This window comes from Bufo gargarizans, chromosome 8 (assembly GCF_014858855.1).
Source record: "Bufo gargarizans isolate SCDJY-AF-19 chromosome 8, ASM1485885v1, whole genome shotgun sequence".
NCBI classification, from domain to species: domain Eukaryota; kingdom Metazoa; phylum Chordata; class Amphibia; order Anura; family Bufonidae; genus Bufo; species Bufo gargarizans.
Genome location: NC_058087.1, coordinates 195,747,608 through 195,760,990, shown reverse-complemented (window position 1 = coordinate 195,760,990; position 13,383 = coordinate 195,747,608). Strand labels below are relative to the sequence as shown.

The following is a 13,383-nucleotide window of genomic DNA, read 5'->3' as shown; positions in this document are numbered from 1 at the left end:
CCTTCTACAATGCAAGGGGTTGCAGTGTCGGGTTGGTTGGCCGTGGTCATGTTATGTTGGGTAGATATATATATGTTATATATATGTTATTATGGAAATGCATAATTGTTTGATTAAAAGAAACATGTGAACATGTTGGGTTAATAAAGTTAGGCCACGGCCCGTTTTACCACAGAAGGTCTCCGTGTCATTTGTGGGTCTGGGGGTTTAGGGACAGGTTTTAGTGACGGTTAGCCCGTAATAGTTCTTACATCCCTTTAAGTCAGTAAAGTGACTAGTGCCTAATAAATGCCAGTGTATGACACATAAAAACATGTGCATGTGTCAACGCTGTCCCCCAAACATATCCTAACTGGCCCCTAATATTGTCGCCCTGACAATGCAGAGTACACTAACCTGCCTCGGTGTGCGACCGATTGAACCTAGATTGGTACCTAACTGCAGAACCCCAGGTCAATAAATAATCCTCCACAAATCCTTGTAAGAGGCCCCAAATTAGGTATTATAGAAACCCGTGAATGTGAGTTCTTCATTTAGTCCACGAGGGGCCTCTGTGTCCAAGGTAAAGATCCATTTGGACTCTACGCGCAGTAGCTGGGAAGTGGCCGACCCTCCCCTCAAATTCGTGCGTACCAAATCAAGGCCCGCAATCCTAAGTCCAGAGGTTATGCATTGATGACAATCCAGAGAATGCGTAGCAACTGAGGTTAAAGGTTTCCCGGCTTGGATCCAGTCACGTCGGGCCAAGGCAATGTTTGGGAGATGCTGCTGAATACGTTTCCGCACTTCCTGACCAGTCTGACCAACATGGATTTTTCCACATTCACAAATAAGTGCAAAGATCACATTCCTTGTTCGGCAATTGATGTAATGTCCAGGAGATATCCCAGCCGGATGCCAGTTTCTCCTGCAAGTTTGGGGCTCTTCGTGCAATGATCTTCGGACTTGGATTGACATATTCACGCATCTTTGAGTCCGCCAATAAGAGATGCCAATGTCCACTGAGTATTGTATGCAGATCACGCCATTGATTATTAAATCTGGTGATAAGATGTACCTGGGTGCTTTGGGATTTGGTTTTGGCTTCAGCAATTCAGAGCGGTCAGCCGCCTTGCCATTCCGAACGCCCCTGATATTACTTTCTTGGGGTAACCACGTGCTCGAAATCTGGTCGTCAGGTCACAAGAGGCTTCACTGAAGTCAGGCATGGTAGTGCATTTGCGGCGTAGTCTCAGAAACTGTCCCTTAGGGATCCCCTTTCGCAGATGGGCCGGGTGTAACAAGCTATTGGTTGCCGTTTCTTTACGGAATAACGATGTACGTATACCTTGGTCATCCAATTGCAATCGCAAATCCAGAAAGTCAGCAGTGGTATCCGAAATCCAAGAATGTCTAATGTGCCGGATCTCCGGGAAGGGTTTTTTGAAAAAAATACTGAGTAGCTTGAACACCATCAATGTGTGAGATATTTGAATAGAGGGACTCAACATCACACGTCAATATCAATAGGACTCTTGACCGCATCGATTGGGAGTTTCTTTGGGTGGTTATGGAATGGGTAAGCTTCGGTAAAGAGTATGGGGGTCATTTATCACACTGGTGTAAAGTAGACAGCCCAGAGCAACCAATCAGATTCAACCTTTTGTCAAAAATGAAAGGAGGAATCTTATTGGTTCTACGTTACACCAGTCATAGATTGCAGTGTAAATCTGTACCAGATCACGCCTGAGATAGGTGTTTGTCAGTTCATAGTTGCAGTCAGTCAGGACTTTGATTAGGGTTTCTCTAGGAGGTGACCGGCTCCTTTCCCTAGTTTCCAGGCCTTTTCCCCTCACCTCTTTCCCTCCTACGTTCGGTGTGGGTTTCCCTCCAACACCAAAGCGTGACCGTGTATTTGTGGATAGTAAATGACCCCCTATATGGATGAGGCTTCTATAGGCATCACCACTGGCAAGGACCAGATGTAATGTCTGTTATATCTGAAGTCGGTGATGGGTTCCTGGCAGATTTGCCCCTTTTCTCCATTTTTGTTGGCCATGGTGATTGCACCCCTGGCATACCTATTCCGGGCTTCTCCAGAGATAGTGAGTTTCAGTATGAGCAGGGGAAGGATCGTTTCGCTCTCTATGCAGAAGACGTGGTGCTCTTTGATGGCTCCTATTATGGTCTCTGGTTGTTACCCTCGGCTTTCCATAAGTTGGAAGGTTTTAAGACTGCGAGTTTTGAAAATGCAAAAACATAGGAAAAATATCTGATTTAATTAGTTTCATTGTGGAACATTGTGAGCGTGATGTCACCATCCTCCATAGATAGAACATTATATTGTGTTTTATCATTAATGTGACTTCATATATTTCTTGTCTTTCATGTTTTAGGTTAAAGACTCATCTGCTTTAGTGACACAAATCAGCAGCAACAAATACAGGTGAAGTATAAAACCAAACCTTTAACTAAGAGTCCGGCATTCCAGATGTTATCTAGAAGGTTCTAGTGTGTAATCATCATACCTCCAACCTTCCAATAGATCACTGTCCTCTGTAATATATGGTCCTAAAGGGGTAAATCACAGATTTTTAAGAAATTTTCCTATTTGGACAATCTTTTTTTCACATAACTGGGCACATGGAAGTAATGGAGGTTTGGGGTTACAGATTTGGACTATGTGGGGTGATCACTCATTCAGACACCAGATGGACACTCATTAATCTAAAGACCTGAAGCCAGGTGGACAATTCCTCCTCTAGAGGTCTAAGGGCAGGTGGATGCTCACTCCTGTAGAGATATGAAGCCAGATGGACATTTATTGCTGTAGAGGTTCGAAGCTTTATACCCCTGGATCAGCAACAATCAACTGTCTGTATATCCTCCAACATGGCAAAATAGAGGTGGTCTTCACAGTGCGCCCGCTCAGGAGCCTGGGTGTCTCTTCCGCCTCCTCTGCAGCAATAGTAGCAATACATTCATTGTCACTGAGGAACACCCTGTAGAAGTAGAAGGGCGGCCATACTAGCTTGTCAGTATAGAATTCTGAGATATTTAAAAGCCTGCCAACAAAGTACGACTTATCTTTTTCAGGGTTGAAGTGGAGTCAATGTTCCATTGCCAGGAAACTGGGATAAAGTTTAAAGTCGAAACCAAAACTATTATAGAATATTCACTGGAGTATGGGAATGACTACATCAACCTGATCCAGGAAAACGGATGTGAATTACTGGGTCCCATATTCAATGTGGACATCAAATCTGGCCGGGTGTCCGCCGTCTACCTACCACATTATGTGTATCTAGAAGGTGAGACAAATCATATATTCTTCTTGTGTCTACCCTGACAGCCGAGATGTTGTTTGGTGTGTAAATGAGTAAATTCCATGGATGGGAATCTTATAGAGTAATTTTACTTTCAGTGTAAAATTCTATGTATTTAAGGACCAGACCGATCCCTTCCTTTACAATGCAATGGTGTAAAGCAGCACCTGAGGTCCCATCTTCTCTCCTCCTGCTATAAAGGTCACCCATCGAGAAGCATTGAGGTCAAATTGTCGTCATCTTTTGATTTTACAATGGCTTACAGGAAGCAAATTTGCTTTTTGATGTGTTGCTGTTACAGTAGCTTACTGTACTGAAAATGAAGTTGTCGAGGGTCAAGTGAATTACCGGCTGGGAGACAATAACCACACACAGAGTTGGGTACAGTAGAGTCGGGGTTCCCCTTCCTCAGTGTTTATAAATAAAGACACAAACACAAAGCCAATCAGATGTTTATGGTATAGGACACTGAGCCAATCAGATGTTTACGGTATAGGACACTGAGCCAATCAGATGTTTACGGTATAGGACGCTGAGCCAATCAGAGGTTTACGGTATAGGACACTGAGCCAATCAGATGTTTACGGTATAGGACGCTGAGCCAATCAGAGGTTTACGGTATAGGACACTGAGCCAATCAGATGTTTATGGTATAGGACACTGAGCCAATCCGATGTTTACGGTATAGGACACTGAGCCAATCAGAGGTTTACGGTATAGGACACTGAGCCAATCAGATGTTTACGGTATAGAACGCTGAGCCAATCAGATGTTTACGGTATAGGACGCTGAGCCAATCAGAGGTTTACGGTATAGGACACTGAGCCAATCAGATGTTTATGGTATAGGACACTGAGCCAATCAGATGTTTACGGTATAGGACGCTGAGCCAATCCGATGTTTACGGTATAGGACACTGAGCCAATCAGATGTTTACGGTATAGGACACTGAGCCAATCAGATGTTTACGGTATAGGACACTGAGCCAATCAGATGTTTATGGTATAGGACACTGAGCCAATCAGATGTTTACGGTATAGGCAGGCGTGGACTGGCCCACCGGAGAGGTGGGGGATTGCTCGGTGGGCCCCTAGTCTCCTTCTCCCAGAGATAAGACGGAGGAGTAATTATTTCTCCTTTCTCAGGAGAGATAATTATTATAGCCACTAGGTGACAGTATCGCACAGTGATGAAGCCTCCTACTGGTGTACATTGTACAGGAGGCCCCGCTGTATCTTCTAAGCTTTCTAGGCTGCTAGCAGTGAAGGAGGAGAGAACATGTCTGGCCATCCTTCTGCCCTCCCTGCTGTCATAAAACTGTGGCTGCTGGAGAGAAAGCTGATTTCTCAGGTGTGTGACAGTAGTGAGCTGTAGGAGACTGTAAGGGGGAAATAGGGGATTTCTTTATAGCATACTCAGATCTATGTATGTGTGCTGCTCTCTGCAGAGTTCAGAGTGGCATCGGGGGGACTCTGCCCTAGGTTCCCCCAATGCCTCTGCTCTAAGTGTACCTCCATTAGTGCCACAGCTCCAGATGCCCCCCAATGCCCCCACTCTAAATGCACCCCTTATATTGCCTCTACTCCAGTTGCCCCCCTAATACCCCTGCCGGTGCCCTTTGCTCACGTTGCTCCTCTAGCGCCTTTGCTTGGGCTTTGTTAAAGGTTGTGACCTGCAAAGGAGGTTGGACTTACGCCCAAAAAATTCTGCCCAGTGCGTCACATTCTCCAGTATTTGACATGTATGGTTTACATGGCGACAGTGATGATATTCCGTATTTACAGGCATCACTGCTGCCATGTGAAGAGATACTGGTGGTGGAATGGTGGAGGATTTAAAGGGGTTGTGCAGGTTTTCAAGTTATCTTCTCCACACCATAGGGCATAAGTATATGATTAGTGGGGTCCGATTCTGCGACCCCCACTGATCCCAGGAACGGGTCCTGTTCCCCCTCTTTGATGGTGTGGCAGGCTATACATGTGCCCTGCTGCTCCATTTATCCTCTTTTGGACCACTGGAAATAACCAGCGCTGTACTCCGCCATCTCCAGGGACCCCATAGAGAATGGATGGAGCTGCAGGGCATATGCTCCACCTGCCCCTCAATCAAGAAGGGGGATCAGTGAGGGCTCCAGCGTTCAGACCCCCACGGATCACTTAGTTAACCCCGATCCTGTGGATAGAAGATAACTAGAAAAGTGGACACCGGCCCTTTAACAGGAGAGCATTTCTATATTAGTTTGACACATATTTTGGGCCAGATTTATAATTTTATTTTATTTTTATTTTTTTTACACCCAAAGAAAACCTTTAAAGATAGGGAATGTGAAAAGGTGAAACAGCTCTGACACGACAGGTGATAAGTGTCTGATCGGTGGGGGTCTGGGACCCCCGACATCAAGGGAATGTGGTCTTAAGACCCTTGTGTACATAGATTGGCGGTCATGTAATTGAATGTCTCAGGACCCCTTTTTTCATGATCAGTGGGTGTTCCAGCAGTCCGACCCCAGCAATCTGATATTTATCACCGATCCTGTAGAGAGGCGAGAGGTCATTATGGTCGGACAACCCTTTTAATTATACAATAGATTTGTCTCACTTCAGTAAATGGGAGTTAATACCAGGCACTTACTAATGTATTGTGATTCTCCATATTGCCTCCTTTCCATCACATTATACACAGCACTTATCCGTGGTTATTATTACCACCGTGTAATCCAGCAGCGGTGGCCGTGCTTACACACTATAGGGAAAGGCTGGAAGTGCGCATAGGCCAACATCTTTCCCTATAGTGTGCAAATCGCAAGCAAGTGCGGATGCGGTGCGATTTTCACGCATGGTTGCTAGGATGAAAGTCTATTCACTGTATTCTTTAATACAGAATGCTTAGAAGAAGGTCAATTAAGGGTTAAAAAATTAACTCAACTCCTCTTATCGATCGCGTAGCTGCCGGTCTCCTGTTCTTTCTTCAGGACCTGTCAAAGGACCTGTGGTGGCGTCACTGTGCTCATCACATGGTCCATCACATGATCCATCACAATGTTATAAGGGAAAATAATACAATTTACAGAATACTGAACCCTAAACCCTGAACTTCTGTGAAGAAGTCCGGGTTCAGGTCTGGGTACCAAACATGACTGATTTTTCTCACACGCGTGCAAAACTCATTAAAACGCTTTGCACTTGCAGGGAAAAATCGCGCATGTTCCCGCAACGCACCCGCATCTTTTCCCGCTACGCCCGTGTGAAACCAGCCTTAATGTTCTTCTACCTGAGATCCATGGATGGTTTGTTTCATTTATTTTTTACAGGCTTCAAAGACACATCAATGATTAAATTTGGTCACTTTAAAGATGGGAAAGTTACATTGCAAATCCCAACAAAATAGAACCGTCCTATGTCGTACAGAACGATCCGGAGTTCTCCTGCGTTGCTGCTGTTGGGGAACATTCCACCTCTATTTGGAGAAGGAAGAAGCCATTTCCATTCAATGGGCAAGTCCTCTTATACTCCCGGGTAGTTGGAGATGATGAATATATGGAGTACAGAATTCATCTCTACTTGGTTCCTACCGACAGACCCCATTTGAAGGTAACACTTGTGTGATCATCATGGTGCAGAATATGGTGAAAATCGCCTAACACAGGAGCATGGGAGCCACGACTGGCCCGAAGAGGCGAGACCTAGCATGGCTGATTGGGGGTAGTTCAATGGAAATAAGGACAGCTGAGTATTTTGTTGTTGGTGGGGTACTATGTGGGGGCACTATGAAAGGGCAGTATACAGGGGCAATAGAAAGAAGCGGTATTTGTGTGCACTGATGCAGTAGGAATATGTGAGGTCATAATTTCATATACATAATCTAAGTTGAAGTTAGTTTTATATATATATCTCATTAGAGATCCCTGAAGAAGCTGCTTTGTCCTTCAGCTACATATACGCACTGTGACTTGGTCCTTGTGCTGCATATCAGTGATGAGCGGCAGGGGCAATATTCGAATTTGCGATATTTCGTGAATATGCGTCATATATTCGTGAATTTGCGAATCTCTGCATTATTTTCTCGATTGCAAAAATCGGCAATTGTTAAATTCGCCATACGAAAATTCGCGATCAACACCACTCCTAAAGTCAAAGATATTGCAGCCTTCTCATTGGCGCACAAGCAAGAAGCAGTGAGGGATCATGGGCTACTGATGAAAAAAAAACTAGAATATTCGCGATTACGAAGCTATAGCACTATATTCTAGATGTTCGCAAATTCTCGAAGTGCCAATATTCACGATAAAATTTCGCGACTAGAATATTCACGATCAACACTACTGCATATATGCACTGAGCTTGGGCCTTATGTTGAATATATGCACTGAGATTAGTCCTAATGCTGCATATATGTACTGAGCCTGGTCCTTGTGCTGTATATATTTACTGAGCTTGGTCCTTATGTTGCATATATTTACTGAGCTTGGTCCTTGTGCTGCATATATGTACTGAGCTGGTCCTTGTGCTGCATATATGTACTGAGCTTGGTCCTTGTGGCATATATGTACTGAGCTTGGTCCTGTGCTGCATATATGTACTGAGCTTGGTTTATGCTGCATATATGTACTGAGCTTGGTCCTTGTGCTGCATATATGTACTGAGCTTGGTCCTTATGCTGCATATATGTACTGAGCTTGGTCCTTGTGCTGCATATATGTACTGAGCTTGGTCCTTGTGCTGCATATATGACTGAGTGGCCTGTGCTGCATATATGTACTGAGCTGGTCCTTGCTGCATATATGTACTGAGCTGGTCCTTGTGCTGCATATATGTACTGAGCTTGGTCCTTATGCTGCATATGTGAACTGAGCTTGGTCCTTGTGCTGCATATATGTACTGAGCTTGGTCCTTGTGCTGCATATATGTACTGAGCTTGGTCCTTGTGCTGCATATATGTACTGAGCTTGGTCCTTATGCTGCATATATGTACTGAGCTTGGTCCTTGTGCTGCATTGGTCCTTGTGCTGCATATAGTACTGAGCTTGGTCCTTGTGCTGCATATATGTACTGAGCTTGGTCCTTGTGCTGCATATATGTACTGAGCTTGGTCCTTGTGCTGCATATATGTACTGAGCTTGGTCCCTGTGCTGCATATATGTACTGAGCTTGGTCCTTGTGCTGCATATATGTACTGAGCTTGGTCCCTGTGCTGCATATATGTACTGAGCTTGGTCCTTGTGCTGCATATATGTACTGAGCTTGGTCCTTGTGCTGCATATATGTACTGAGCTTGGTCCTTGTGCTGCATATATGCACTGAGCCTGGTCCTTGTGCTGCATATATGTACTGAGCTTGGTCCTTGTGCTGCATATATGTACTGAGCTTGGTCCTTATGCTGCATATATGTACTGAGCTTGGTCCTTGTGCTATATATGTACTGAGCTTGGTCCCTGTGTGCATATATGTACTGAGCTTGGTCCTTGTGCTGCATATATGTACTGAGCTTGGTCCTTGTGCTGCATATATGTACTGAGCTTGGTCCCTGTGCTGCATATATGTACTGAGCTGGTCCTTGTGCTGCATATATGTACTGAGCTTGGTCCCTGTGCTGCATATATGTACTGAGCTTGGTCCTTGTGCTGCATATATGTACTGAGCTTGGTCCTTGTGCTGCATATATGTACTGAGCTTGGTCCTTGTGCTGCATATATGTACTGAGCTTGGTCCTTATGCTGCATATATGCACTGAGCTTGGTTCTGGTACTGTGTTAATGAATGTGGTTCTGGCATTAATGACATTAGATTAACATATAATAGCATATACAGTCATGTGAAAAAATTAGGACACCCTTTGAAAGCATGTGGTTTTTTGTAACATTTTTAATAAAAGGTTATTTCATCTCCGTTTCAACAATACAGAGAGATTAAAGTAATCCAACTAAACAAAGAAAACTGAAGAAAAGTCTTTTCAAGATCTTCTGTAAATGTCATTCTACAAAAATGCCTATTCTAACTGAGGAAAAAGATAGGACACCCTTGCCCCTAATAGCGAGTGTTACCTCCTTTGGCTGAAATAACTGCAGTGAGACGGTTCTTGTAGCCATCTACCAGTCTTCGACATCGGTCTGAGGAAATTTTACCCCACTCCTCAATGCAGAACTTTTTCAGCTGTGAGATGTTTGAGGGGTTTCTTGCACGTACAGCCCTTTTCAAGTCACCCCACAGCATCTCAATGGGATTCAAATCTGGACTTTGACTTGGCCATTCCAGGACTCTCCATTTCTTCTTTTTCAGCCAATCTTTGGTTGATTTACTAGTATGTTTTGGGTCATTGTCATGTTGCATGGTCCAGTTCCGCTTCAGCTTTAATTTTCTAACTGATGGTCTCACATGTTCTTCAAGCACCTTCTGATACACAGTAGAATTCATCGTGGATTCTATGATGGTGAGCTGACCAGGTCCTGCTGCAGCAAAGCAGCCCCAAACCATGACACTTCCACCTCCATGCTTCACAGTTGGTATGAGGTTCTTTTCTTGGAATGCTGTGTTTGGTTTACGCCAAACATGTCCTCTGCTGTTGTGTCCAAATAATTCAATTTTGGACTCATCTGTCCAAAGAACATTATTCCAGAAGTCCTGGTCTTTGTCAACTTTATCTCTGGCAAATGTCAGTCTGGCCTCGATGTTTCTCTTGGAAAGCAAAGGTTTCCTCCTTGCACACCTCCCATGCAAGTTAAACTTGTACAGTCTCTTTCTGATTGTAGAGGCATGTACTTCTACATCAACAGTAGCCAGAGCCTGCTGTAGTTCTCGAGATGACACTTTAGGGTTTTTGGAGACCTCTTTTAGCATCTTGCGGTCTGCTCTTGGGGTGAACTTGCTGGGGCGACCAGTCCTGGGCATGTTGGCAGTTGTTTTGAAAGCCCTCCACTTGTAGACTATCTTCCGGACAGTGGAATGGCTGATTTCAAAATCTTTTGAGATCTTTTTAAATCCCTTCCCAGACTCATAGGCTGCTACAATCTTTTTTCTGAAGTCCTCTGACAGCTCTTTTGCTCTCACCATGGTGCTCACTCTCACTTCAACAGTCAGGAGCACACCAAACTAAATGTCTGAGGTTTAAATAGGGCAAGCCTCATTCAACATGCAGAGTAACGATCTACTAATTATGTGCACCTGGTGTGATATACCTGTGTGAGATCTGAGCCAATTTAAGAGGGAATACATGTGAGGGTGTCCTATCTTTTTCCTCAGTTAGAATAGGCATTTTTGTAGAATGACATTTACAGAAGATCTTGAAAAGACTTTTCTTCAGTTTTCTTTGTTTAGTTGGATTACTTTAATCTCTCTGTATTGTTGAAACGGAGATGAAATAACCTTTTATTAAAAATGTTACAAAAAACCACATGCTTTCAAAGGGTGTCCTAATTTTTTCACATGACTGTATTTGTAATATTATAATGGTTTGATTGTTAATATAGGTTTACCTTTCCTTGCACTTATGTCTTACACAGCCAAGTAGGGAACTTGATGGTAAACGTTTGAATTCCATTGTGAGTGAAAGGCTGCAATCTCCCCATTTAGCTCAGTTTGCATTTTTGTCTTTTCACAACTTTCTTCTCTTTTTCCCAGAAACTTAATGAGCAGATGAGACATGACGGGTATAAGAGGATTAATAAACCATCTCTAATCCGCAAAGTGTACACCAACAAAGACTACTCCATCACTGGGAAGCCGAATCCAAAAATATGTCCCAAGGTAAAAGTCTCAAAGACGTATCTTGTTTTACAAGGGGATTAATCAATTCATATTTGGTTGTTCATAGTTTTAAAACTGTTTCCCACAGTCGTTGTACAGAATAGCACTATGCTTGAGTCAATAATCTGTAGCTAAATATCAGCAGTGAAATCATCAGACCCCAAAATAGCCATGCCTAATCACTCTGTGACATCACCAGTCCTGCCTATATAGCCCTTCCCCCTCACTCTGTGATGTCACCAGTCCTCCTCATATAGCCTCTCCCCTCCCTCTGTGACATCACCAGTCCTGCCTATATATCCCTTCCCCCTCACTCTGTGATGTCACCAGTTCTCCTCATATAGCCCTTCCGCCTCACTCTGTGATGTCACCAGTTCTCCTCATACAGCCTCTCCCCCACTCTCTGTGACATCACCAGTCCTCCTTATATAGCCACTCCCCCTCACTCTGTGATGTCACTAGTGCTCCTCAGATAGCCCTTCCCCCTCACACTGTAACATCACTAGATCTGTCCATATAGCCTATCCCCCTCACTCTGTGACATCACCAGTCCCGCCCATATTGCCCTTCCCCCGCACTGTGTGATGTCACCAGTTCTCGTCATATAGCCCTTCCCCCTCACACTGTGACATCACCAGTCCTGCCCATATATCCTCCCCCTCACACTGTGACATCACCAGTCCTACCCATATGTCCTCCCCCCTCACTCTGTGACATCACCAGTCCTGCCCATATATCCTTCCCCCTCACTCTGTGACATCACCAGTTCTGCCCCTATATACTCCCCCTCACACTGTGACAACACCAGTCCTGCCCCTATATCCTCCCCCCTCACTCTGTGACATCACCAGTCCTGCCCATATGCCCTCCCTCTCACTCTGTGACATCACCAGTCCTGCCCATATATCCTCCCTCCTCACTCTTTGACATCACCAGTCCTGCCCCTATATACTCCCCCCTCACACTGTGACAACACCAGTCCTGCCCCTATATCCTCCCCCTCACTCTGTGACATCACCAGTCCTGCCCATATGCCCTCCCCCTCACTCTGTGACATCACCAGTCCTGCCCATATATCCTCCCCCCTCACTCTGTGACATCACCAGTCCTGCCCATATGCCCTCCCCCTCACTCTGTGACATCCCCAGTCCTGCCCATATATCCTCCCCCCTCACTCTGTGACATCACCAGTCCTGCCTTTATATACTCCCCCCTTACACTGTGACACCAGTCCTGCCCCTATATCCTCCCCCCTCACTCTGTGACATCACCAGTCCTGCCCATATGCCCTCCCCCCTCACTCTGTGACATCACCAGTCCTGCCCATATATCCTCCCCCCTCACTCTGTGACATCACCAGTCCTGCCCCTATTTCCTCCCCCCTCACTCTGTGACATCACCAGTCCTAGCCATATGCCCCCCCCCTCACTCTGTGACATCACCAGTCCTGCCCATATGCCCTCCCCCCTCACTCTGTGACATCACCAGTCCTGCCCATATATCCTCCTCCCTCACTCTGTGACATCACCAGTCCTGCCCCTATATACTCCCCCCTCACACTGTGACAACACCAGTCCTGCCCCTATATCCTCCCCCCTCACTCTGTGACATCACCAGTCCTGCCCATATGCCCTTCCCCCTCACTCTGTGACATCACCAGTCCTGCCCATATATCCGCCCCCCTCACTCTGTGACATCACCAGTCCTGCCCACATATCCTCCCCCCTCACTCTGTGACATCACTAGTCCTGCCCATATGCCCTCCCCCCTCACTCTGTGACATCACCAGTCCTGCCCATATATCCGCCCCCTCACTCTGTGACATCACCAGTCCTGCCCCTATTTCCTCCCCCCTCACTCTGTGACATCACCAGTACTGCCCATATGCCCTCCCCCCTCACTCTGTGACATCACCAGTACTGCCCATATGCCCTCCCCCCTCACTCTGTGACATCACCTGCTGCTGATATCTCTGCACCCTCATTGTGACATATCCCGACCTCCTCACATAACCCCATTCCCTCATTCTGCCAGCTCTCTGCACATTTATGTGAAAACAGCTTAGGGCGGGGTTCGCCTTGGCGTTACTGAATTCCATTATAGGTTCCGTTATAACAGAGTTATAATGGAATATAACGGAATTCTAGGACTGAATGAAGAACGGAAGCCTTTAAGAGGCGTTCCATTTAGCTCCATCCTAATGCATGTCTATGAGGACGCATAACGGTTCCTGTCGACAGGACTATTTTTTCAGTCATGTATAACGGAACCAATCGGAAGCGTTTGGTGTCCCCATAGACATTTATTAGGACAGGGCAAAACAGAACGCCTCGTAAAGG

General features: G+C 45.4%; 2 protein-coding genes across 5 annotated transcripts in view; both read left to right on the top strand.

Moving 5' to 3' along the window:
* The window catches only part of LOC122944600, a 565,582-nt gene that overhangs the window by 294,645 nt on the left and 257,554 nt on the right, over window positions 1–13,383 (top strand). The window lies entirely within an intron of this gene.
* The window catches only part of CARD8 (caspase recruitment domain family member 8), a 33,694-nt gene that overhangs the window by 12,774 nt on the left and 7,537 nt on the right, over window positions 1–13,383 (top strand). For all 4 annotated transcript variants that reach the window (XM_044303056.1, XM_044303055.1, XM_044303053.1 and 1 more), the window contains exons 3-6: window positions 2,376–2,425; window positions 3,076–3,290; window positions 6,616–6,895; window positions 10,919–11,044. In XM_044303056.1, the coding sequence (XP_044158991.1) occupies window positions 6,842–6,895; window positions 10,919–11,044 (180 nt within the window). In that variant the 5' untranslated portion in view covers window positions 2,376–2,425; window positions 3,076–3,290; window positions 6,616–6,841. The remainder of the gene's footprint in view (window positions 1–2,375; window positions 2,426–3,075; window positions 3,291–6,615; window positions 6,896–10,918; window positions 11,045–13,383) is intronic.